The 27,522-nt window shown below is 47.0% G+C and overlaps 1 protein-coding gene across 2 annotated transcripts in view; it reads right to left on the reverse strand.

Moving 5' to 3' along the window:
• Positions 1–27,522, reverse strand: part of LOC139273301 (acetyl-coenzyme A synthetase 2-like, mitochondrial) — a 90,912-nt gene that overhangs the window by 13,357 nt on the left and 50,033 nt on the right. For both annotated transcript variants that reach the window (XM_070890039.1, XM_070890038.1), the window contains 3 exons: positions 25,869–25,995; positions 17,566–17,693; positions 11,976–12,039 (listed from right to left, as the gene is read on the reverse strand). In XM_070890039.1, coding sequence (XP_070746140.1) covers positions 11,976–12,039; positions 17,566–17,693; positions 25,869–25,995 — 319 coding nt within the window. The remainder of the gene's footprint in view (positions 1–11,975; positions 12,040–17,565; positions 17,694–25,868; positions 25,996–27,522) is intronic.

Here is a 27,522-nt window from a genome sequence, read left to right on the forward strand (position 1 = left end):
GGCAGCAGGAGATAAGAACAAAGAATTGCCGACAACTGTTAAAGGTGGGCAGGCAACACCTGAAGTTTCGCTAGATTTAATTCTCGAACTGTTGAAAGAATACATAGAGCAAGAATTCAACTTATCTAAAACCTGTATTAAGATCGAACAAAAGTACGGAACCTCCAAAGGACAATAGTCCTTGGACGAGATTAAAAGGGTCTGGAGAAAAACGACCCTTATGAAAAATAAAGAGCGAACTAGATGGGCCAGATCCCAACATGATCGAGAACTGACCAGTACAAAGGATCAATTGCAAGCAGTTTGTGCACAGCTGCGACAGAAAAAACTTGAACTTGAAAAGTCGGAAGCGGAAGTTAAAGATCTTAAAAGGTGAAATTAAAGAATGGAAAAAATCATTAGGTCAAGAGACAGTAATAGGAAAAGGAAAATGTATCGGTCAATTCCCAGGGTACCCATGTTTGGATAAATTAAAAGCGCAAACCCAAAGACACGACCGAGGAATAGATACGAATTCTGAATCCTCCGACAATACAGTGTCGGAGGATGATGAAGAATTAGGGGTGCGTTTTGCCCCATTTAAAAAAAGACGAGTTGTAGTCAAATCAGAAGAGACTGCGGATGAGGGCGGAACCAAAAACCGAAGAAAAGGCTGTATAAAAAATACTTATTTCATGATCCAGCAGACCCAGAGAAAATTGATAAATGGTCCAAGGAATTGCCCAATCCAAAGAAAGGGGGAGTGAAAACGTGGGACCAATTGAACCGCTTAAGAAATATATATCAACTTCATCCCTGGGACGGAGTGCAAATTTTGACCATAGTGGTGCCAAAAACACAGGGAAGAAAATTGCCCGACAAGGTAGAAGAAGCTTTGGGCAGGATGAGCAAGAATTAGACGCAGGATGGGAGGCGATTAAACACTGGCTGCAAGCCTTCAGTCCAGCTAAGACCGATTTGGGAAAAATTGCAGCCTGCCAACAGAAAGGAACAGAGGAGGTCCTGGAGTATGACGAGCGGTTTAGATGTACATGGCTAGAACATTTGGGTATGAATAATACGGATGAGGAAATGGGTGAACAAGTGTTTGGACCCCTGAAAGCAGCTTTCGTGGCAGGTCTAAAGCCAGAACTGTCCAAAATGCTTAAGGTAGTGTTACCGGACTGGGAAGGTAGAGGAACTACCTTTGCAGCATTGGTGGATCGATGTAACCAATTAGATCTGGATATGGGAGCTAAAGTCCGAGCTGTACAGGCTATGGGATGGAAATCCCAGGATTCCGATAAACAGTCATTAGGAAAATTACCCGGAAAATGTCATTATTTTGGGAAAGAAGGTCACTGGGCCAAGGCGTGCAGGGCGAAACAGCAAGGTCGTGGCTGGGGAAGAGGACGCAGCCAGGGATACAATTCAGCCAACAAGCCAGGCTTGTCACAAGATAACGACCTCATAGAAACATTTAAGCGACTGACAATACAACAACAGAAGGAGTTACTTGGGATAGCAAAAAACGGTTAGAGCCCACCCTGGCCCCCCTCCTCGCACTAATACAACAGAGAGGAGATGGGCTATATATAACTGTGAGGGTGGGCAATAAGGATGTGGACTGTCTTTTAGACACAGGGGCGGAATTAACATGCTTACCCCTACAATATGGAGACATTTTGTCGTTGGATGGTAGGGCACGTACAGCCTATGGAGTTGGGGGCCATAAAATGGAAATTAAAAGGACAACACTGGTACTTATAGGGCTGGGTCCACATGAACTAACCACGCCGGTCTGGATAGGCCCAGTAGATCAACCCCTTTTGGGAATGGACGTTCTAATCCAAATAGATTCATCGTTGCATTTCGAGGATGGTCGGGTGACATGGTCAATTAGAACTTTGAAGAAGGAAGAATTGAAGGAACACCCGATATGGGCTAAAGATAAGAACGATTGTGGCCTACTCCAGATGGAGCCTGCGTCATTTACTGGGACCAAGCCTCCATGCACTAAACAGTATCCCATCAGTCCAACTGCCATCGCAGGAATCTTACCGGTTATTCAGCAATTGGAGAAACATGGGGTGCTTATTAAAACACATAGCTCCTCCAATAGCCCCGTGTGGCCGGTACAGAAATCTAATGAGACTTGGCGTTTGACTGTCGATTATAGGAGCGCTAACCAGTGTATTGATCAAAAAGCTCCTTTGGTCGCAGTTCCATCCAGCACTTTTAATGCCCTCAAACTGGAACATAAATATTTCTCGGTTATAGGTATGGCCAACGGATTTTGGTCGGTGCCTCTGGCACCGGAGGTTCGACAGTGGTTTGCTTTCACTGTCCAAGGGCAACAGTACACTTGGACCAGGTTACCGCAGAGTTTCCACAACAGCCCTATGGTATTCCACATGGCTTTACAAAGCCATTTGCGAGAATTACCTCCCCTGTCATTCACAGTCATCCAATATGTAGACAATATCCTGCTAGCTTCAAACACGGAAGACCAGCATGAACAAGATTTACGAGCTTTGCTGGACCACCTTTGGCTGAAAGGACATAAAGCCAGCATCGACAAAGCACAAATATCCCAAGAAGAGGTTGTATACCTGGGACAAAAGATTTCACAAGGAAAGAGAGAACTTACCCAGGATAGAACTGCAGCCATTCGGGCTGCTAAAAACCCCACCACTATTCAGGAACTAAGGTCTTTTTTGGGATTGTGTAACTTTAACAGAAATTGGATTGACTCCTTCACACAGCTTGCTCAGCCATTGAATGATAAAATTCTAAAGGGGAAACGTGCCTCTAAAGAAGCCATCAGCTTCACTAAGGAACAACAAGAGGCCTTCCTGAGTTTGAAAAAGGCTTTGTGTTCGGCACCGGCTCCGGGAATCCCCGACAGTGGTAAGCCATTTACCCTGTTTGTCCATGAGAAAGAAGGATATATGACAGCTATACTGACACAAGAACATGGGGATCGGCAAAGATCTATTAGCTATTATTCGGCAAAACTGGATGAGGTAGCCCTCAGATGGGAAAGTTGCCTCAGGGCCATGGAAGCTACATGTCGAGCGGTAATGATCACTGCGGGTCTAGTCCTCGACCAAAAGCTGATTGTCAAGTGTCCCCACACCGTACACGCTTTGCTGTCTATGAATAGAATGTCTCAGGTGACAGCAGCTAGATGGACCCGCTGGACAGCAGTTTTGGAAGCTCCTAATCTCCATATCGTCCGGGCCAACCCGGTTAATCCCGCAACTATGCTCCCGATGTCAGAATCAAGGGAGCAAGAGGGGGGAGAATGTGAAGAGCATGACTGCGTGGAGATTTTAAAAGAAACAGAAGAAGCAGCCTTCGCAGCAGAGGAGCCTTTGCACAACCCAGACCTCATCCTGTTTACAGATGGCTCCTCCTTTGTTGACAATGGTACCAGAAAAGCAGGATGGGCAGTTACAACCTTATATGAGGTAGTGGCAAAAGGATGATTACCCTCAGGAACGTCAGCACAACAGGCCGAGTTACGGGCCCTGTCGAATAGCAGAAGGACAGACAGCTAATGTCTACACAGATTCGCGTTATGCTTTTGGAGTCGTTCACGACTTTGGTCTGTTATGGAGGAAAAGAGGATTCCTCACTACTGCTGGTACACCTATCCGAATTGGAAAAGAAGTCCGAGGCTTACTGGAGGCCATACAATTACCTCAGGAAGTGTCCATCCTGAAGTGTAAGGCCCATACCAAGGAAAATACCACAGAAGCACAGGGAAGTGCCCTAGCCGACCAGGCAGCTAAAGATGCCGCCTCACAGGGCGTTCCTCCAGAAGAACCAACACAGATGTGCAAATTGAAAGCACTCAGGACTCTGACACAAGACCTTCAAACAATGCAAGGCGAGTACTCCCGAGAGGAAAAATGGACATGGATTGAGGCAGGAATTAAGCTATGCGAAGATGGTGTCTGGAGACAAAGAGTTACCGACAAGCCAGTCATGCCACAAGCGCTTATGCCTTTTTTAGCCCAACAGATTCACTCGTGGGGACACTTGGCCTCACAACAGATGACGGCATGGTTCCAGAAAAGCTGGTGGGGTCGGGGATTTAAAAAACATGCCCAGCTGGTAGTTGACCGCTGTGTGGTCTGCCAGAAAAATAATTCTGGACCCATCACGGTAATGCCCCAATTGAGGTCCCCTGCTCCTGTCGGACCATTCCAGCATCTGCAGGTTGATTATATATCTCTTCCTTCATGCCAAGGATACACTAACATTCTTGTCATGGTCGACAGATTCTCTAGATGGGTAGAAACTGTCCCAACTAAAAGAGCCACAGCCAATCACACTGCAAAAGTCTTGTGTAAGGATTACATTCCCCGATGGGGAGTCCCGAGTAGCATTGACTCAGATCAGGGAACACACTTCACAGGTGTTGTCTGCCAAGAAGTCTGTAGGTTACTGAACATTATGTGGGATTTACACTGTCCTTATCACCCACAATCATCAGGACAAGTAGAGCGAATGAATCGAACTCTGAAACAACGGCTTGCCAAATATCACCAAGAAGGAACACCATGGCCCCAGGCACTATCAATAGGGCTATGTAGCATTAGGGCAACCCCGAACAGAACTACAGGTCTAAGCCCATTTGAAATTATAACAGGAAGACCCATGTCGCTGCCAGGAACTATCGATTTACGGAAAGCTGATGTTCACTTAATGAGTGACACTTTGTTATCATACTGTCAGAACTTAACCAATGCTATTAGTTCTGTTTCCCGACAGGTATCGGCAGCTTGGGGTAATCCACCCGAAGGAGGACACGACATCATCCCGGGAGTCTGGGTGTATGTGAAAAAGTTGCATAAAGAACCTTAAGTGGGAGGGACCTTATCAAGTGTTATTGACCACCCAGGCAGCTGTTAAAGTCCAAGGAAAGAAAGCCTGGATCCACGCTTCACACGTTAAACGAGCACCCGTAACTGAAGCTGAAATCTATCAAGGACAATTACATTTTGCGAAAATGTATAAATTTACTGTATTATTGATTGTAGGTATTCTAGGCATAGGCCTACTTCTTACTAGCCGACCCTCTGCACCAAAGGGAAATAGTAGAGTAGCAAGGGAATTGCATGTAAATACCTTTTTATATATATATATATATCATACATTTATGCCAAACAAGGTAACATTTCTAATTGTTGGGTGTGTGGCCACAAGGCCTACCCTTGGCTGCCCCAGAATTGGACGGGATCCTGCTATTTAGCCTACATTGTGCCTTATATGTATCATATAAAGTCACTGTCAGAACATTTACACTGTCCTAAGAGAGCTATCACAGGAACAGAGAGGTTCTTTGCCATTCTGATCCCCAGGTATGGGACCGCCAGACTGGCAAGGGAACGGGTAGCCAATGATACCTCAGAGGCCCTAGTTAAAATCAATGCAGAAATGGTAGCAATCCGCACAGTAGCCCTACAGAATAGACTGGCCCTTGATTACATCCTGGCTGAAAAGGGAGGTACTTGCGCCCTACTCGGAACTGAGTGTTGCACATATATCCCAGATAGCTCCGAAGAAATTACCCACTTAGCGGAGCATATCCAAAAGGAGGTAGAAAAACTTAAGCAACCCCCATCATTCACTTTGTGGAGTGGAGCCACTGAATGGCTAGGTTCAATAGGAACTACATTGGTGGAAGGTTTAATTCTATTTGTCGTAATTATTTTACTTTTATATTGTTTGTTTATGTTGATTAAATGTTGTTGCGACCAGGTGGCTGTAGCTGCTGTCCCGCATGTGAGACATCTTGCAGGTCCCAGCGGACCGTCTGTACATGGCACAAGGGTATGTTATGCTTAAGGGAAGGTTGTTTACTGGTTGAACTAAGATATTGATTTGGATTAAATTGGAATAAGGTTAATTAACCTACTAAAACCAGACTTCCATTGTGGCCACGATGGAACTCGGGTTGGTGTAAATTTGTGTGGAAGCTACTAGTCCGGACATGTGGCGAAACACATCAACAAATTTTAGAAGGAAACTCTATTAACATGTATGAAATTATTTTGTAGAATGTTTAACCAGTGATACCTGATGTTTTCTGATTCAGTTTGTGAAAGAATCAAAGGGGGGATTGATAGAGAATTCAAACAGGCTGCATTTAGACAGACTGTGAAAATTCACAGACCCCCAAGTCAAGGCTGCTACGTGCAGTTCAGCATGTTGCATTAAGTCATCAATCAACTTGACATTTTAGGACTTTGGGTAGCGAGCCAATTAAAAGGTTAAAAGACTATTAATTGAGCCAATAAGGTCAAAGAAGGTGAGTTCTTTTCTGTAAATTGATCCAGGTATAAGTACAGCCATTTTGACCATGTGCTCTCAGAAGGACAAAGACCTGGCTTAAAGCCAAGAATTTCTTACAGCTGCCAAAAATAAAGTGACATTAAAACTACAATCGGAGTTCATATTTCATTGGAAATTAAGAGATCTAACACTCCAATACATGACATGGTGGAATAGGGAAGAGCAGTTAGCTAAAGGGCAAGCGGTATAAAATGATTATCACAGTCATCTGTGTGTTGAGAGATCACACCTGTCACTCCTTCATGTGTAATGCAAATGCAGTGATCATGCTTCAGTTTTAATTGGATGAGAATTTCAAGGTTGCTTTCTTAACATGGATAACTCCCTCCAATAGGCTTCTTTTTTTTAAGTTGTACAAGCTAACAAAAGGAAAGGAGACAGAAGCATGTTTGAAGATCACAACCTGTACCCATTATTGCACTTTGGCAAGTGTAAAGTATAAAGTATGCTCACAGGTTTGTAGAGCTGTTGCATTGTGAGTGGCTTAGCCAGTCACGTGATGTTCACAAGACTCAATAAAACCCCAGCCAGTTGGGTCTAGGTCATCCACAATGAGATATGCAGTCATGAGCTGAGTGGATGAACTTGGTAATGTGTACTGTGATTGTTAAACCTTTGTGAATAAACCAACTAGTTCTTAATAGTAATGTGTTGCTATGAATTCTTAAGCCAAGAACCCATGAAGAGCCAATCCATTACAGCAACGAATATAATTAATAAAAAATACCATTTGGAAAAATATTGTTTTCTGACTGTACCCAAATAAACAATGTCATGTATTCAACCAGCATTGTAACCCATGTATAATATGACCTAAGTTGTACACTGTGAGAACAATGACTACTAGGTGGGAGACACTCCTAACCTGGACCTTCAGGTACAAAAGGGGAAGCTTCACCAACCTTCATCACTTGAGTGCTAAGGAATAAAGGATAGGTCACAGACTGACGACCTTTCAAGCATGGGCCTCGTGTGCATTTATACTGTATAGTAAGGACCTATCAATGGCAACGAGAAACTTGGATTTAAACCACGCGAGCATGGCCACTAGCAGGACAGAAAAGAGGTATTGTGTTAAGGAATGGTTGGGACAGAGATTCAACATTGTTAAAGCAGCACACAGTTCTCCAGGCAGACAAGGGCAATCAAGCATGCCCCAACATGTAGTCGAACCCAGAGGGGGAGTTCGACAGAGACAATGGTAAGTTGAACGGCGATTCACGCCATTGCAAGAGACAATGCGGCCAGTAATGGGGCCAACAGCACCTGTTAATGGCGCATTCAAGGACAGTCACAGGGGCAGTCAGGGACAATCGACTGGCAAGGGACCTTTTGTTTCCAACAACAGCTCATGTTGAAGGCGTGGAAGCACACACTCAGCCGGAGTTTGCAGAGATGAGCAAAATACCTGCAGAAATTGCAGAAATGAACGCTGGGGGAAATCGCTGGAAGCTGAAGTTCAGCGAGTTCATGTGGAGCACGTATACAGTTCATACACCAGGACGCCACCGATAATGATGAAAGTGCTCCTCAATGGCATCCCAGTATCAATGGAGCTAGACACGGGGGCCAGCCAGTCCCTGATGGGTATCAAACAGTTTGAAAAATTGTGGGCGTCCAAGGCCAGGAGGCCAAAATTATCGCCGATTGACGCACAGCTACGGACTTACACAAAGCAGATCATTCCGGTGCTAGGCAGCACCACTGTAGTCGTGACCCACAAAGATTCGGAGAACAGGTTGCCACTCTGGGTTGTCCCAGGGGATGGTCCCGCACTACTGGGGAGGAGTTGGCTTGCTGTCATGAACTGAAAATGGGGCGATGTCAATGCAATTTCCTCTGTGGAGCGAGTATCATGCTCACAGGTCCTGGACAAATTTGACTCATTATTTCAACCCGGCATCGGCACTTTCATGGGGGCCAAGGTAGTGATTCATATAAACCCGGATGCCAGGCCAGTACACCACAAGGCCAGAGCGGTGCCGTACGTGATGCGGGAAAAGATAGAAAACAAATTGGACCGCCTGCTGAGGGAAGGCATCATCTCGCCAGTCGAATTCAGTGACTGGGCGAGCCCGATTGTGCCGGTGCTCAAGGCGGATGGGTCGGTCAGGATATGTGGTGATTACAAGGCCACCATCAATCGGGTGTCACTCCAAGACCAGTACCCGCTACCGAGAGCGGAGGACCTCTTTGCGACGCTATCCAGTGGCAAACTTTTTTCAAAATTGGACCTGACCTCAGCTTACATGACCCAGGAGCTGGCGAGTGAGTCGAAGAAGCTGACCACCATCACGACACACAAGGGGTTGTTTGAGTACAACAGATGTCCGTTCAGGATTCGCTCGGCCGCCGCGATCTTCCAACGAAATATGGAAAGCCTCCTCAAGTCGATTCCAGGGACGGTGGTTTTTCAAGACGACATCCTCATCACGGGTTACGATACTGAAGAACACCTACACAACCTGGAGGAGGTGCTATGCAGACTGGACCGGGTAGGGCTGCGACTGAAAAAGGCGAAGTGCGTCTTCCTAGCTCCAGAGGTAAAATTCCTGGGGATGAGGGTAGCAGCAGACGGGATCAGCCCTACTGCGTCCAAGACGGAAGCGATCCAGAGAGCACCCAGACCCTGTAACACGACGGAGCTGCGTTCATTCCTGGGGCTCCTGAACTATTTTGGTAATTTTCTTCCCAAATTGAGCATGCTGCTAGAGCCGCTACACGTGCTCCTACGCAAAGGTCGCAAATGGGTCTGGGGGGACAGCCAGGAAAGGGCTTTTAATAGAGCACGCAATTTGTTATGTTCCAACACTCTTAACACTATACGACCCATGTAAGAAATATGTGTTAACGTGCGATGCGTCATCCTATGGTGTCAGGTGTGTGTTGCAGCATGTGAATGTCATGGGTCAGTTACAGCCGGTAGCTTATGCCTCCAGGAATCTGTCCCAGGCAGAAAGGGGTTACGGGATGGTAGAAAAGGAGGCGCTCGCATGTGTATATGCTGTAAAGAAAATGCACCAGTACCTGTTTGGCGGGAAATTTGAGCTGGAGACAGATCACAAACTCCTAACGTCCCTTTTGGCCGACAACAAGGCCATAAATGCAAACGCACCGGTCCGCATACAGAGGTGGGCATTCATGTTAGCCACCTATGACTATACAATTCGGCACAGACCGGGCACCGAAAACTGCGCCGATGCACTCAGCAGGTTCCCACTAGCCACCACTGAGGGGGCTACCGAGCATGCTGCTGAGATGGTCATGGCTGTTGAAGTTTTCGGAAGCGAAGGCTCACCCATGACAGCCCGTCAGATTAAAGTCTGGACAAATAGAGACCCGCTATTGTCTCTAGTCAAGAAATGTGTCCTGAATGGGGACTGGGCAGCCACGTACAGGGCATGCCCTGAGGAATTTAAACCATTTCACAGGCGCAGGGATGAACTCTCGATTCAGGCCGATTGCCTACTGTGGGGAAACCGAGTAGTCATGCCCCAGATGGGCAGAGAGGTGTTCATCAGAGAACTCCACAATGAGCACCCGGGCATTGTCATGATGAAGGCAATGCCAGGTCACATTTGGTGGCCAGGGATAGACGCAGATCTGGAACTTTGTGTTCTCAGGTGCAACACGTGTGCTCAGCTGGGCAATGCGCCCAGGGAAGCCCCCCTTAGCCCCTGGCCATGACCCGCCAAGCCTTGGTCACACATCCATGTGGACTACGCAGGTCCTTTCATGGGAAAAATGTTTTTGGTTGTAGTAGACACCTACTCCAAATGGATTGAGTGTGACATTTTAAATTCAAGCACATCTTCTGCCATGGTAGAAAGTCTATGGGCAATGTTCGCCGCCCACGGTCTACCGGACGTCTTGGTCAGCGACAATGGCCCGTGCTTCACAAGCACTGAATTCCAGGACTTCGTGGCAGGCAATGGAATTAACCATGTCAGAACGGCACCGTTCAAGCCGGCCTCAAACGGCCAGGCAGAACGAGCAGTGCAGATAATCAAACAGGAGATGCTCAGAATCCAAGGGGGTTCCCTACAAACCCGCTTATCACGCCTCCTGTTGGCCTATAGATCCCAACCACACTCGCTCACAGGGGTTCCACCCGTAGAGCTGCTAATGAAAAGGACGCTCAAAACTCGGCTATCCCTTATACACCCCACCATGAAAGAAATTGTCGAGAGCAGGCGCCAGCCACAATATGACTCCCATGACAGGAATGCGAGGGCGCGATGTATTGATGTAAATGATCCTGTTTTTGCCCTCAACTACGCTGCAGGGCCCAAATGGCTCGCAGGCACTGTGATTGCCAAAGAGGGAAATAGGATTTGGTAATTAAACTTACCAATGGACAAATCTGCCGCAAACACGTGGATCAAACAAAAAGGAGGTTCAGCAACCCCATGGAAGAAGCAGAAGAAGAACACGATGTAGAGTTCACTCCACCACAGACCGGAACCAAAGGGAGGAGAGCCCAATCACTGTGGGCAGTCTGGATAGGCCTGAGGTACCGCAAACAGCAGACACTCAGGCCAGCGCCCAACAACCGGAGCCCCAACTCAGGTGCTCTACAAGAGAGCGTAAACCACCAGAGAGACTCAACCTGTGATCCCAATAAGACTTTGGGGGGGAGGTGATGTCATGTATTCAACCAGCATTGTAACGCATGTGTAATCTGTGAGAACAATGACCACTAGGTGGGAGACACTCCTAACCTGGGCCTTCAGGTACAAAGTGGGAAGCTCCACCCACCTTCATCACTTGAGTGCTAAGGAATAAAGGACAGGTCACAGACTGACCTTCTCTCAAGCATGGGCCTCGTGTGCATTTATACTGTGTAGTAAGGACCTATCAAACAATATATGGATAAATGTGCTCATTTACTGACAATGTTCACCTGCACTCTTCAGAGAACAGGGACAACGTAGTCACGCCGTAGGCAAACGTGAAGAACATCACTCACCAGGGTACCAAAAATCACCAGTCCCACTTGAAGCAGGCAAAGGGAAGGAATTGACTGGTTCTTTGGGCCTTGTGAATATATGTATGACCTGAACATTTCTAACTGTTTTATTTTATAGTGGGATAAGTGGAAGAATATAACCGTAGCTCAATGGTAGCCCTCTCGCCTCGGAGTCAGACGGCTGTGAGTTCAGGTCCCATTCCAGAGACTTGAGCACAAAAATCTAGGCTGGCACTCCAGTGCAGTGCTGAGGGAACACTGCACTGTTGGAGGTGCTGTTTTTTTGAAGAGACTTTAAACCGAGACCCTTCTGCCATTTCAGGTGGGCGTAAAGATCCCGCGGCACTATTCAAAGGAAGAAGAAGGGAATATCTCCCTGGTGGCCTGGCCGCCATTTATCCCTTCATCAAATCAGGTTATCTGGTCATTTTCTCAATGCTGTTTGTGGGAGTTTGCTGATCAAAAATCTTCCTCAGTTTGAAAGTGAGGTTGCAGTAACTAAGGTCCTCAATTAAACCACCTGAGAACTCCACATCACACCGCACAAAATAAATCTCTTTATTAATGAGGGATAAGTGAGTTACAGAAAGCTATGGACACCAGAATCCACCGCATTTAATGGGTTAAATGTATAAATGTCATTACTGTTTCTCACACCTACCTTCCCCTTTCAAGTCATGAGGGTAGCCAATCACTGCAGACTCTGACACATCCGGGTGATCCATCTGAACAGAGAAACACCATTTCAATCAATTAACAGGTTTCTTATCACCTCCAGTTCTGTCCTCCCTTCTCCCAAAGTGCTGAATTATACTGGGGTCCTGCTTGATGAGCGACCAGCCCCACCAGCAACGCTCCCTCTAAGCTGCGTGGCCACCCAGCTCTCTGTTGGTCCCGTGACCGGCTTTCTCAATGTGAAATTTTCCGCACACACGAAACTGCAAGTGGTCCACAATTCCAAACAAAATAAGTGGCCCTGAAATTCCAGTTTGGCTTTCCCGCCGGCATTTTAGAGAAAAAATACACACCTACCTTAAGCTGCTGCCCACGTTGGACCTTCCGATGCTGAGGCCTCTCCTGACTGCCAGTCGCAGAGCGTGCACGTCAACGCGTGCGCAGGCCTACAGCTGGAGTCACATGGCTCTGGGCAGCCAATCAGGCAAGGTATCTTAGTAATAGGAGTTCCGCAGAGTCCTAAACTCCTATTACTATGATTGTGATAGAGCCCGAAACACCCAAAACACAGCCCCAAACACCCAAAATACTAATAATAAATAGAAAATAATTACACTACATTCATTTCAATTAAAGTTTTTAATGTCTTTAAAAAAAAACGGGAATTTTTTTTTTTACGTTTTTTTAAATAAACTTACCGTTGTGGGGAGGGTTTTTAATGGTAATAAATGTTTTAATAACTTTATTTTTATATGTTTGTGTGTTTTTTAAAACACTTGATCCTGTAAAAGTAGGTTATGCTCCTGCTTTTTCAGGCGCAAGATTTTTAAGGACATTTGTAAGCGTAAATATTAGAAATTTCCACTTACAAATGTCCTCGTTCCTAATCTGGCTACGATCGGTCAAGCCAGAAACTTGACAGATATGGAAATGTCGGTTTCCAGCACCTTCCCCGGTCCGTAAGAACTCCATACGGACCCGTGGAGGCCGCAAGTTCAGGGCCATTAACTTAGAGGGAGCATTGCCCACCAGTGCCTCATCCAACTGAGCAGGCTTCATACATGAACCGATATATGAGCCGAGACAGTGAGTGTTACATACATATTATTACACTGAATCTACAGTACATATACAGGCCATTCAGCCCAACTGATCTATACCCCACACAAGCTCCCTTCCACTTTCTTCCCAACCTGCCACCATCTATGCTATTTTTTTACTTCATTCACGGGATGTGGGCGTCGCTGGCAAGGCTAGCATTCATTGTCCATCCCTAACTGCCCCTGAGAAGGTGATGGTGAGTCGGTCCTTCTTGTATGAATCAAGCCTCCCCTTAAACGCTTTAACACTATCTGCTTCAACCCATCCATGTTGCAGATTCTCACCGCGCTGTGTAAAGAAATTCCTCCGAAATACTTTATTTGACCTGTTAGTGGTTATCTTATATTTATGCCCCCTGGTTCTAGGCTTACTCACAAGTGGAAACAGGTTCCCCGTAATAACCCCATCATCATTTTCAACACCTCCATCAGGCCTCCTCTCAGTCTGCTTTCAGCTACACCCACAGATGAGTCAATGGATAGCAATCAGGGCCAGAAAGCCACAATCCTTTTCTCTTTCCTAACATAGAAACATAGAAAATAGGTGCAGGAGTAGGCCATTCAGCCCTTCAAGCCTGCATCACCATTCAATATGATCATGGCTGATCAGGCAACTTCAGTACCCCATTCCTGCTTTCTCTCCATACCCCTTGATCCCTTTAGCCGTAAGGGTCACATCTAACTCCCTTTTGAATATATCTAACGAACTGGACTCAACAACTTTCTGTGGTAGAGAATTCCACAGGATCACAATTCTGAGAGAAGAAGTTTCTCCTCATCTCGGTCCTAAATGGCTTACCCCTTATCCTTAGACTGTGACCCCTGGTTCTGGATTTCCCCAACATCAGGAACATTCTTCCTGCATCTAACCTGTCCAATCCCGTCAGAATGTTATGTTTCTATGAGATCCCCTCTCATTCTTCTAAATTCCAGTGAATATAAGCCTGGTTAGTCCAGTCTTTCTTCATATGTCAGTCCTGCCATCCCGGGAATCAGTCTGGTGAACCTTCGCTGCACTCCCTCAATAGCAAGAACATCCTTCCTCAGATTCGGAGACCAAAACAGCACACAGTACTCAAGGTGTGGTCTCACCAAGGCCCTGTACAACTGCAGTAAGACCTCCCTGCTCCTATATTCAAATCCCCTTGCTATGAAGGCCAGCATGCCATTTGCTTTCTTTACTGCCTGCTGTACCTGCATGCCTACCTTGAATGTCTGATGTACCATGACACCCAGGTCTTGTTGCACCTCCCCTTTTCCTAATCTGTCATCATTCAGACAATAATCTGCCTTCCCGTTTTTGCCACCAAAATGGATAACCTCACACTTATCCACATTATACTGCATCTGCCATGCATTTGCCCACTCACCTCACCTGTCCAAGTCACCCTGCATCCTCCTCACAGCTCACACTGCCACCCAGTTTAGTGTCATCTGCAAACTTGGAGATATTACATTCAATTCTTACGTCTAAATCATTGATGTATATTATAAATAGCTAGGGTCCCAGCACTGAACCCTGCGGCACCCCAGAAGTCACTGCCTGCCATTCTGAAAAGGACCCGTTTATTCCCACTCTATGCTTCCTGTCTGCCAACCAGTTCTCTATCCATGTTAATACATTACCCCCAATACCATGTGCTTTAATTTTGCACACTAATCTCTTGTGTGGGACCTTGTCAAAAGCCTTTTGAAAGGTGGCCTGAAGCCAACTGCAATATCCCGACTGTCACGGGTGAGATCATCAATACTTAGGTCAGAAAGGGGCTCGGCACTGGGGCCTTACTGGTATGTGTGTCTCAGCTACTCTCCGGATCAGTGCAGGGGGCCATCGGAGCAGCCCGAGGCTTCATTGCCAGATACCGGTGCGACAAGTCTCAGTTATGTTTGGACGGAGTGTTGTTTTCGGCTGCGTTACAATAACATGGTCTGTGCACAAACTCGGTCATATTGATTTTTCTAATCTCTCCTGATGCTGGAGAACAGTTCCATGGCACCTGGAACAAGACAGTGCTTTGTCCCAAATCCTGGTCCAGCACAGGGTCCCTGGGGGCAGGTGGTCCAGCACAGGGTCAGGCACAGGGTCCCTGGGGGCAGGGGGTCCGGCACAGGGTCCAGCACAGGGTCCCTGGGGGCAGGGGGTCCAGCACAGAGTCCCCGGGGACAGAGGGTCCAGCACAGGGTCCCTGGGGGCAGGGGATCCGGCACAGGGTCCCCAGGGGCAGGGGGTACAGCACAGGGTCCCCGGGGGCAGGGGGTCCGGCACAGGGTCCCCGGTGGCAGGTGGTCCAGCAAAGGGTCCCCGGGGGCAGTGGGTCCGGCACAGGGTCCCTGGGGGCAGGGGGTCCGGCACAGGGTCGCTGGGGGCAGAGGGTCCAGCACAGGGTCCCTGGGGGCAGGGGGTCCGGCACAGGGTCCCTGGGGGCAGGTGGTCCGACACAGGGTCCCCGGGGGCAGGGGGTCCGGCACAGGGTCCCCGGGGGCAGGGGGTCCGGCACAGGGTCCCCGGGGGCAGGGGGTCCGGCACAGGGTCCCTGGGGGCAGGGGGTCCGGCACAGGGTCCCTGGGGGCAGAGGGTCCAGCAAAGGGTCCCCGGGGGCAGGGGGTCCAGCACAGGGTCCCTGGGGGCAGTTGGTCCGGCACAGGGTCCCTGGGGGCAGAGGGTCCAGCATTCCAGAAGGCTTTCGATAAGGTGCCACATAAAAGATTACTGCACAAGATAAGAGCTCATGGGGTTGGGGGTAATATATTAATATATCACCGCCTCCAGTGCGCCAGTATGGATAGAGGATTGGCTAACTAACAGAAAACAGAGAGTCAGGATAAATGGGTCATTTTCCGGTTGGCAAAGGGTGCCACAGGGATCGGTGCTGGGACCTCAACTATTTACAATCTATATTAATGACTTGGATGAAGGGACCGAGTATCATGTAGCCAAGTTTGCTGATGATACAAAGAGAGGTGGGAAAGCAAGTTGTGAGGAGGATGCAAAGAATCTGCAAAGGGATATAGACAGGCTCAGTCAGTGGGCAAACATTTGGCAGATGGAGTATAATGTGGGAAAATGGGAGGTTATCCACTTTGTTAGGAGAAATAAAAAAGCAAATTATTATGTAAATGGGGAGCGATTACAAAGTGCTGCAGTACAGCAGGACCTGGGGGTCCTTGTGCATGAAACTCTTTTTGGAGTTCACCTGCAAAACATAAAATATTAAACGGTGCCACCCGATCCTTGTGCATGAAACACAAAAAGTTAGTATGCAGGTGCAGCAAGTAATCAGGAAGGTAAATGGAATGTTGGCCTTTATTGCAAGGGGGATAGAGTATAAAAGTAGGGAAGTCCTGCTATAACTGTACAGGGTATTGGTGAGGCCACACCTGGAGTACTGCGTGCAGTTTTGGTCTCCTTTTTTAAGGAAGGATATACTTGCATTGGAGGCTGTTCAGAGAAAGTTCACTAGGTTGATTCCTGAGATGAAGGGGTTAGCATATGAAGAAAGGTTGAGCAGGTTGGGCCTCTATTCATTGGAATTTAGAAGAATGATAGGTGATCTTATTGAAACACGAGATTCTGAGGGGGCTCGACAAGCTAGATGCGGAGAGGATGTTTCCTAGTGAGGGAATCTAGAACTAGCAGGCATAGTTTCAGAATAAGGGCCACCCATTTAAAACAGAGATGAGGAGGAATTTCTTCTCCCAGCGGGTTGTAAATCTGTGGAATTCTCAACCCCAGAGGGCTGTGGAGGCTGGGTCTTTGAATGTATTAAAGCTGGAGATAGACAGATTTTTGAACGATAAGGGACTCAAAGGTTATGGGGAGCGGGCGGGGAAGTGGAGTTGAGGCCAGGATCAGATCAGCCATTAACTTATTGAATGGCGGAACAGGCTTGAGGGGCCAAATGGCCTACTCCTGCTCCTATTTCTTATGTTCTATGTTCCAGGATCCCTGGGGACAGATGGCCCAGCACAGGGTCTATGGGGAGCGATCAGCTGCCCAATAGACCCAGTAGTTAATCAGTTAGGCCTGTGGATGAAGTACTTGATCGGCTCGGCCCATGAACTCAGCGCTCGATTAGCTTCGCCCATTTAAGTCGATCACGGCTGATTTGTACCTGAAGTCACTTTAACCCCCTTTGCTCTATACTCCTTGATAACTTTACTGAGCAAAAGTCTTTGAGACCATCAAAACCCGACTTCAATTTTAGTCCGAGGCCGACGTGTGGGAGCAGTGCCGGGTTCATCCTGGTGAACCTGTGCTGTACCCCATCCAATATATCTTTGCAGAGGTCCAAGGCCCACACCCTGGATAGACAACTCTCTATTCATTCATCCAAGTCATTGATATACACGGTGAAAAGCTGAGCTTTCAATAAAAATCCCTCGGGAACCCCACTTGTCACGTCTCACCAATCAGAGAACGGACCCTGTCTCCCAACCAATCACCAACCCGCATCGCCAGGTTGCCTCTGACCTTACCAGAGCATTCTCTATCTCAGCTGTGCCCATCCTGTGCCCGGTGATGTTAATGACGTCATCCATGCGGCCGGTGATCTTGTAATAGCCTTCCTCTGACCTGTACCCACCGTCGCCCGTGAAGTAACAGCCTGAGGAGAGACGGGCGAGAGAATTATAACTGAATGCCCCGTGTGCACATGCCCTAATCTGCTCTTCGCAGCTGAGGGTATGGCGAGAAAGCAGGAATGGGGTACTGAAGTTGCATGTTCAGCCATGAACTCATTGAATGGCAGTGCAGGCTCGAAGGGCAGAATGGCCTACTCCTGCACCTATTTTCTATGTTTCTATGTTTCTATGCTCCTTCTCAATGTGCCTCAAGATGGCGATTGTCTTCCTGGAATGTGGTGGAGTGGGACGGATGTAGAAAATGGATCGGAACAAAGCTTTGAAACAATATCGGAAGATGTACAGCATATCAGGGTGTAATGTACGCACCTGAGAGTATGCTCACAGTTTGGTAGAGCTGTTGAGTTGTGAGTGGCTTAACCAGTCACGTGATGTTCACAAGACTCAATAATCTTGAATTGCTTTTCAATGACTCTAAATGACTTTCCACCAGTTCTATTTGTCAGTTCAACACTGTTCAGTACTCACAAAAAAGAATGGTACTACCAGTCTCTCATTGGGGAATCAAGCTGCTGGTATATCTCCTTGCTGTGCCACACTTACATTGCCTTCTCAAAGGGAAATTGCACCAAAAATTTCTTCAAGAAATCCCATCCTCATCACCATTTTGTAATGTATTTGCTTCATGGGTTCTTTGCTTAAGAATTCATAGCAAAACATTGCTATTAAGAACTAGTTGGTTTATTAGCAAAAGGTTTAACAATCACACTACACATTACCAGTTCATCTACCAGGCTCACAACCACCTGCCTCATCATGGAGCCTCCGAACCCAAGTGGCTGGGGTTTTATTGAGTCTTGTGAACATCACGTGACTGGCTAAGCCACTCCCAACTCAACAGCTCTACCAACCAGTGAGCATACCACATGTACGTACATTACACGGGGAGTAATGGGGAGGTGGGAAGGGTTAGGCAACGGTAGGGGACGCAGGAGGACCAGTCCCTTCTAACTACTGGGCCGCATGAGGTGCCTGGCCAAAAGGGGCTTCAAGAGGCAGCTAGTGAATATTGGGTGGGCCAGAGACATTGTGGTAAGTCATTGGTAAGGCTTTCCACAAGCTCTATTTGTCAGTTCAACACTGTTCAGTACTCACACAAAAAAATGGTAATACCACACTCTCATCTGGGTGGGCGGGGCGCAGGGGGGGAGGCGGGGGGGGTGAAGGGTTGTGAGAAAGCAGTAGGGGTGGTGGGAGTCCAGGATTGCAATGACCCAAACTTTCTTCATGGGGCCCAGAGGAGCACTCTTGTCCCTGTAACGGACTCTCAGCCTACCGGGCCATTAGGATATCTTCGTGGTCATGAGTGCGTCCCAGCCAATGTTCCCTCAGCAATCTGCAAGGCCCAGCGCAAGCCCCTCACCGACTTTTACATCAGAAACACCGCACATGTGGAGAAGACTGAAAGGGACGGCTCGTTGAAAGAAGCAGGCTGCGCAGAACAGAGTGCAGCCTGCAGGGAATACTGGTCGCAGCACCCCAATTTACACATGTCCATGGGGCTCCCGCCCGAGTCAGACTGGCGCCTCAATCGTCAAAAAAACAGCAGCGTTAAAATGGCTGCCCTGCACCAGGCAGAAGGAGTTAAAATTCCCCCTATTAACTGGCACCATCGTTAAACCAAACATGACGAAGAAAAAATGAACAGCCTTTTCTTTCATCTTCCAATTGCTGCCATTTTGTATTGCCCTTTGAACCTGGATCACTGCCCCTGAAGTGCTTAGTGCACTATGAGGAATGGCATTTTATATTTTTTTTTAGCAATATCATTGCGTTTAAGGTACTAGTCGGATAGCAGGATCTGCTGATGTTTTGGACAGCACTGGAATTTTACTCACATGGTTTATTGCATTGCTGGAGCGATTGAACTAGTGCTTTGTAACAGTGGAAGGAGTGGCAAATTCATAAGAAGGCAGTTGTGTCCTCAGATCTTGCCTGGTTCAAAGGTCAGCAACAGAAGTACTCACAAATCTCAGAGACTCAGCTTATAGACTCCATCGTGCCTTGTGTCAGCTCTGTATATTGATTGAAAACTAACAACGCTAACCATCTGATTTATTCCTTCCCCTTTGCAATACAGGCCAATGGTATCTGGGCCTTTATTGCAAAGGGGATGGAGCATAAAAGCAGGGAAGTCTTGCTACAGTTATACAGGGCATTGGTGAGGCCACACCTAGAATACTGCATGCCGTTTTGGTTTCCAGATTTACGAAAGGATATACTTGCTTTGGAGACATTTCAGAGAAGGTTCACTAGGTTGATTCTGAGGATGAGGGGATTTACTTATGAGGAAAGGTTGAGTAGGTTGGGCCTCTACTCATTGGAATTCAGAAGAATGAGAGGTGATCTTAACGAAACATAGAAGATTATGAGGGGGCTTGACAAGGTGGATGCAGAGAGGATGTTTCCACTGATCGGGGAGACTAGAACTAGAGGGCATGATCTTAGAATAAGTGGCCACCCATTTAAAACTGAGATGAGGAGAAATTTCTTCTCAGAGTTGTGAATCTGTGGAATTCGCTGTCTCAGAGAGCTGTGGAAGCTGGGACACTGAATAAATTTAAGCCAGAAATAGACAATTTCTTAAACGAGAAGGTGAGTCCGGGGAGCGTCAAGCGGCCTATAAAGGCCCAGAGTTCGTTGGTGAGGTGGGAGTGTGAGCAGCGACAGTCTGGGGAACATCGAGCGGCCTATAGAGGCCCAGAGTTCGTTGGTGAGGCGGGAGTGCGAGCAACGGCAGTCCGGGGAACGTCGAGCGGCCTAAAAAGAGGCCAGTCGGTGCAGCTGCAGGGAGAAGGCAAAAAAGAAGTAGAAAGAAATCGAAAGGTGACGTCACAGCCAAGGGGGTAAGTGATTGGTAAATAGCTTTTCTATTTTCTTTTCCTTATCAGTAAGTAACCTTTTAGCATTGTTGTTGTGAAATTAAGTTTATCTAAGGGTTAAGTCATGGCAGGACAGCTCGGACACGTGTTATGCTGCTCCTGTACTGTGGGAAGTCAGGGACGCTTCCGGTGTCCCTGACGACTACATGTTCGGGAAGTGCATCCGCTTGCAGATCCTGACCAGACCGCATTGCGGCACTGGAGCTGCGGGTGGATGAACTCTGGAGCATCCACGATGTTGAGAATGACGTGAATAGCACGTTTAGCGAGTTGGTCTTACCGCAGGTAAAGAGTACACAGCCAGATAGGGAATGGAAAACCAACAGGAAGAGCAGTGCAAGGAAGGTAGAGCAGGGCTCCCCTGCGGTCATCCCCCTGCAAAACAGATACACCGCTTTAGGTACTGTTGAGGGGGATGACTCATCAGGGGAAGGCAGCAGCAGCCAAGTTCATGGCACCATGGGTGGCTCTGCTGCACAGGAGGGCAGGAAAAAGAGTGGGAGAGCGATAGTAATCGGGGATTCAATTGTAAGGGGAATAGATAGGCGTTTCTGTGGCCGCAACCGAGACTCCAGGATGGTATGTTGCCTCCCTGGTGCAAGGGTCAAGGATGTCTCTGAGCGGGTGCAGGACATTCTGAAAAGGGAGGATGAACAGCCAGTTGTCGTGGTGCATATAGGTACCAACGATATAGGTAAAAAATGGGATGAGGTCCTACGAGACGAATTTAGGGAGCTAGGAGCTAAATTAAAAGGCAGGACCTCAAAAGTAGTAATCTCAGGATTGCTACCAGTGCCACATGCTAGTCAGAGTAGGAATCGCAGGATAGCTCAGATGAATACGTGGCTTGAGGAGTGGTGCAGAAGGGAGGGATTCAAATTCCTGGGACATTGGAACCGGTTCTGGGGGACGTGGGACCAGTACAAACCGGACGGTCTGCACCTGGGCAGGACCGGAACCAATGTCCTAGGGGGAGTGTTTGCTAGTGCTGTTCAGGAGGAATTAAACTAATATGGCAGGGGGATGGGAATCTATTCAGGGAGGCAGAGGGAAATAAAAGGGAGACAGAGGCAAAAGATAGAAAGGAGAATCGTAAAAGTGGAGGGCAGAGAAACCCAAGGCAAAAAACAAAAAGGGCTACATTACAGCAAAATTCTAAATGGGCAAAGTGTAAAAAGACAAGCCTGAAGGCTCTGTGCCTCAATGCGAGGAGTATTCGGAATAAGGTGGACGAATTAACTGCGCAGATAGCAGTTAATGGATATGATGTAATTGGCATCATAGAGACATGGCTCCAGGATGACCAAGGCTGGGAACTCAACATCCAGGGGTATTCAATATTTAGGAAGGATAGACAGAAGGGAAAAGGAGGCGGGGTGGCGTTACTGGTTAAAGAGGAAATTAATGCAATAGTAACGAAGGACATTAGCCTGGATGATGTGGAATCGGTATGGGTGGAGCTACAGAATACCAAAGGGCAGAAAACGCTGGTGGGAGTTTTGTACAGACCACCAAACAGTAGTAGTGAGGTTGGGGATAGCATCAAACAAGAAACAAGGGATGTATGCAATAAAGGTACAGCAGTTATCATGGGCGACATTAATTTACATATAGTTTGGGCTAACCAAACTGTTAGCAATGAGGTGGAGGAGGATTTCCTGGAGTGTATTAGGGATGGTTTTCTTGACCAATATGCCGAGGAACCAACTAGAGAGCTGGCCATCCGAGACTGGGTGATGTGTAATGAGAAAGGACTAATTAGCAATCTTGTTGTGCGAGGCCCCTTGGGGAAGAGTGACCATAATATGGTAGAATTCTATATTAAAATGGAGAGTGACACAGTTCATTCAGAAACTAGGGCCCTGAACTTAAGGAAAGCTAACTTCGACGGCATGAGGAGTGAGTTGGCTAGAATAGACTGGCAAATGATACTTAAAGGGTTGACGGTGGATAGGCAATGGCAAACATTTATAGATCATATGGATGAACTTCAACAATTGTACATCCCTGTCTGGAGTAAAAATAAAACAGGGAAGGTGGCTCAACCGTGGCTAACAAGGGAAATTAAGAATTAAGGATAGTGTTAGATCCAAGGAAGATGCATATAAATTGGCCAGAAAAAGCAGCAAACCTGAGGACTGGGAGAAATTTAGAATTCAGCAGAGGAGGACAAAGGGTTTAATTAGGAAGAGAAAAATAGAGTTCGAGAGGAAGCTCGCCAGAAACATAAACTGACTGCAAAGGCTTCTATCGATATGTGAAGAGAAAAATATTAGTGAAGACAAACGTAGGTCCCTTGCAGTCGGACTCAGGTGAATTTATAATGGGGAACAAAGAAATGACAGGCCAATTGAACAAATACTTTGGTTCTGTCTTCACGAAGGGAGACACAAATAACCTTCTGGATGTACTGGGGGACCGAGGGTCTAGTGAGAAGGAGGAACTGAAGGATATCCTTATTAGGCAGGAAATTGTGTTCGGGAAATTGATGGGATTGAAGGCTGATAAAGCCCTAGGGGCCTGATTGTCTGCATCCCAGAGTACTTAAGGAAGTGGCCCTAGAAATAATAGATGCATTGGTGATCATTTTCCAACAATCTATTGACTCTGGATCAGTTCCTATAGACTGGAGGGTAGCTAATGTAACACCACTTTTTAAAAAAGGAGGGAGAGAGAAAATGGTTAATTATAGACCAGTTAGCCTGACATCAATAGTGGGGAAAATGTTGGAATCAATTATTAAGGATTAAATAGCAGCGCAGTTGGAAAGCAGTGACAGGATCGGTCCAAGTCAGCATGGATTTATGAAAGGGAAATCATACTTGACAAATCTTCTGGAATTTTTTGAGGATGTAACTAGTAGGGTGGACAAGGGAGAACCAGTGGATGTGGTGTATTTGGACTTTCAAAAGGCCTTTGACAAGGTCCCACATAAGAGATCGGTGTGAAAAATCAAAGCACATGGTATTGAGGGTAATGTACTGGTGTGGATAGAGAATTGGTTGGCAGACAGGAAGCAGAGAGTTGGGATAAACGGGTCCTTTTCGAAATGGGAGGCAGTGACTAGTGGAGTGCCGCAGGGCTCAGTGCTGGGACCCCAGCTCTTTACAATTTATATTAATGATTTGGATGAAGGAATTTAGTGTAATATCTCCAAGTTTGCAGATGACACTAAACTAGGTGGCGGTGTGAGCTGTGAGGAGGATGCTAAGAGGCTGCAGGGTGACTTGGACAGATTAGGTGAGTGGGCAAATGCATGGCAGATGCAGTATAATGTGGATAAATGTGAGGTTATCCACTTTGGTGGCAAAAACACGAAGGCAGAATATTATCTGAATGGAGGCAGATTAGGAAAAGGGGAGGTGCAACAAGACCTGGGTGTCATGGTTCATCAGTCATTGAAAGTTGGCATGCAGGTACAGCAGGCAAATGGCAGGTTGACCTTCATAGCTAGGGGATTTGAGTATAGGAGCAGGGAGGTCTTAATGCAATTGTACAGGGCCTTGGTGAAGCCTCACCTGGAATATTGTGTTCAGTTTTGGTCTCCTAATCTGAGGAAGGATGTTCTTGCTATTGAGGGAGTGCAGCGAAGGTTCACCAGACTGATTCCCGGGATGGCTGGGCTGTCATATGAGGAGAGACTGGATCAACTGGGCCTTTATTCACTGGAGTTTAGAAGGATGAGAGGGGATCTCATAGAAACTTATAAGATTCTGACGGGACTGGACTGGATAGATGCGGGAAGAATGTTCCCGATATTGGGGAAGTCCAGAACCAGGGGACACAGTCTTAGGATAAGGGGTAAAACATTTAGGACTGAGATGAGGAGAAACTTCTTCGCTCAGAGAGTTGTTAACCTGTGGAATTCCCTGCCGCGGAGAGTTGTCAGTTCATTGGATATATTCAAGAGGGAGTTAGATATGGCCCTTACGGCTAAAGGGATCAAGGGGTATGGAGAGAAAGCAGGAAAGTGGTACTGAGGTGAATGATCAGCCATGATCTTATTGAATGGTGGTGCAGGCTCAAAGGGCCGAATGGCCTACTCCTGCACCTATTTTCTATGTTTCTATCCCTGGTACCATTCTGGTAAACTGCGAGGGTAGGTTGATCCCGGGGATGAAGGGGTTGACTTATGAGGAAAGGTTGAGTAGGTTGGGCCTCTACTCATTGACATTCAGAAGAATGAGAGGTGATCTTATCGAAATGTATAAGATTATGTGAGGGGGCTTGACAAGGTGGATGCAGAGAGGATGTTTCCACTGATGGGGGAGACTAGAACTAGAGGGGCTTAGAATAAGAGGCCGCCCATTTAAAACAGATGAGGAGAAATTTCTTCTCAGAGGGTTGTGAATCTGTGGAATTCGCTACCTCAGAGAGCTGTGGAAGATGGGACATTAAATAAATTTAAGACAGAAATAGACAGTTTCTTAAACGATAAGGGAATAAGGGGTTATGGGGAGCGGGCAGGGAAGTGGACCTGAGTCCATGTTCAGATCAGCCATGATTGTATTAAATGGCGGAGCAGGCTCGAGAGGCCATATGGCCTACTCCTGCTCCTATTTCTTATGTTCTTATACCTATCAGGAAAGGATGAACAGGCTGGGTCTCTTTTCTCTTGAAAAGAGAAGGCTGAGGGGTGACTTAATAGAGGTCTTTAAAATTCTGAAAGGTTTTGATAGAGTGGCTACAGAGAGAATGTTTCCACTTGTGGGGAAGAGCATAACTAGAGGCCATCAATACAAGATAGTCACCAAGAAATCCAATAGGGAATTCAGAAGAAATGCCTTTCCCCAGAGAGTGGGGAGAATGTGGAACTCGCCATCACAGGGAGTGGTTGAAGCGAATAGTGCAGATGCAGTTAAGGGCCGGTTAGACAAGCATATTAGGGAGAAGGGAATCGAGGGTTATGCTGATAGATTTAGATGAGGAAAGACGGGAGGAGGCTCGAATGGAGCATAAACACCGGCATGGACTGGTTGGGCCAAATGGCCTGGTTCTGTGCCGTATATCCCGTGTAATCCTACGTCGTTTCCTCTGCACCCTCTCGATGCACTACATTTCCGCCTGAAGGTTTCCCTGAACCAACAATAAAGGAGGTAAAGATGAAAAAGTATTCCTTTCTAACTCAATAATGTGGGAGGGGAAGATCAACAGTCGATATTTCGTGCATTTCAGCTACCTTGGTGGCTAACAAGTGTAGTGTGTGTCTGTGACAGTACAAAAGGATAATTTTTGCTGAAAATATTGATGTCTTACCTGGATATTTTTCAAAATAGGCATTCAGGAACCTTGGATGATCGCCATGGATGGTTCTGGCAATGCCTGGCCACGGTTTTGTGATGCAGAGAGCACCACTCACATTGTTTCCCTCCAGAGGCTCACCCTGTATCGGTACATCAGTAACCAACAGTAATCAAGGATAATACTAGAACTATCAGAAAGCCTGCACAGACTGGGGCGCTTTTCTCCAGAATACAGGAGGTTGAGAGGTGACCTGATATTGCTCTGTATATTATAACAAGGTGACATAGAATTTTACAGCACAGAAAGAGACCGTTCAGTGTTCATGCTCCACAGGAGACTCCTCTCATCTGATCAGCATATCCCTCTACTCCTCTCTCCCTCATGTATTATCGAGCTTACCCTTAAATGCACCTCTGCTATTCACCTCAACCCCTCCCTGTTGTAGCAAATCCCACATTCTAAACACTCTGGGTAAAGAAATTGCTCCTGAATTCCTTCATGGATTTATTAGTGACTGTCTTATATTTATGACCCCTAGTTTTGGATTACCCATGCAAGTGGAACCACCTACTCCACAACTACCCTGTCAAACCCCTTCACCATTCTAACCACTCCCTTAGACCCCTCAGCCTTCCCTTTCCTAATAGTTGCAACCTCCCAGTTCTGGCATTACCCTTGTAAACCTTTTTTGACACTTTCTCCAGGTAGACGTACAGACGAAGCCTCCGCTGGTGGGGGATTTCGAAACTAAGGGCCTTAACTGTAAGATCGTCACCAATAAACCTAATAAGGAGAAAATTGTGGGGCTCGCTACCACAGGGAGTGGTTTGCGGAAATAGCACAGAGCCCTTTAAGAGTAAGTTAGATAAATACATGATGGAGAAAGAGTGAGAGGAATTCGGCTCGTGTGGAGCATAAACACCATTAATGTGTTCTGATGTAACCTCACAGGTAGCAACACTGAGGGGCTAAGTTTTCCTCTTCACCGCCTGGGCAGTTATTGAGTGGAACAAGAAATGCCCATCCACTGTGGAACCCGCCCAATTTTCATCCCATTGAAATAATTGATACAATAACAATATGATAAGACATTGAGTACTTGATGGTGAGTTGTTGAATACTGAATATATTCCTCCCACAAGTGAGACCTACACAACTCCCTCGGATCCATAATAAGTCTAGATGAGTAAAGGCTGCTCCTTCTAATAGAGCTACTACGATTTGCAATTCTTAGGATTTATTTTACCCCCTTCTGGTTGTACAACTGAGCAGCATTCACCAGCCCGACACTGGTCACCTTCTAACATGCTGCATATATACAGCACATTTCTCCGCATATGTCAGCGGCCCACCCCCTCCACGTTAACATTATTCTCCTCAATCGGGAAGGAGCTGACTCCACTGCCACTGTTATGTATTTAAACCTGTGTAACCTGCATGACACCTGACCACCAGAGGGCCCACCTGTTGGAGTCCCAAGGGATCCCAGCATCCCTTGGGAGCATGGTATATAAGCAGGCCACCCACAAGGTACCTGCACTCTGGAGTCTTATTAAAGGAGCTAAGGTCACATTTGCTCATTGTACACAGATCTCAGTTTCATCCTTTATATAGAAACATAGAAAATAGGTGCAGGAGTAGGCCATTCGGCCCTTCGAGCCTGCAC

This window comes from Pristiophorus japonicus, chromosome 9 (genome assembly GCF_044704955.1).
Source record: "Pristiophorus japonicus isolate sPriJap1 chromosome 9, sPriJap1.hap1, whole genome shotgun sequence".
NCBI lineage: Eukaryota > Metazoa > Chordata > Chondrichthyes > Pristiophoridae > Pristiophorus > Pristiophorus japonicus.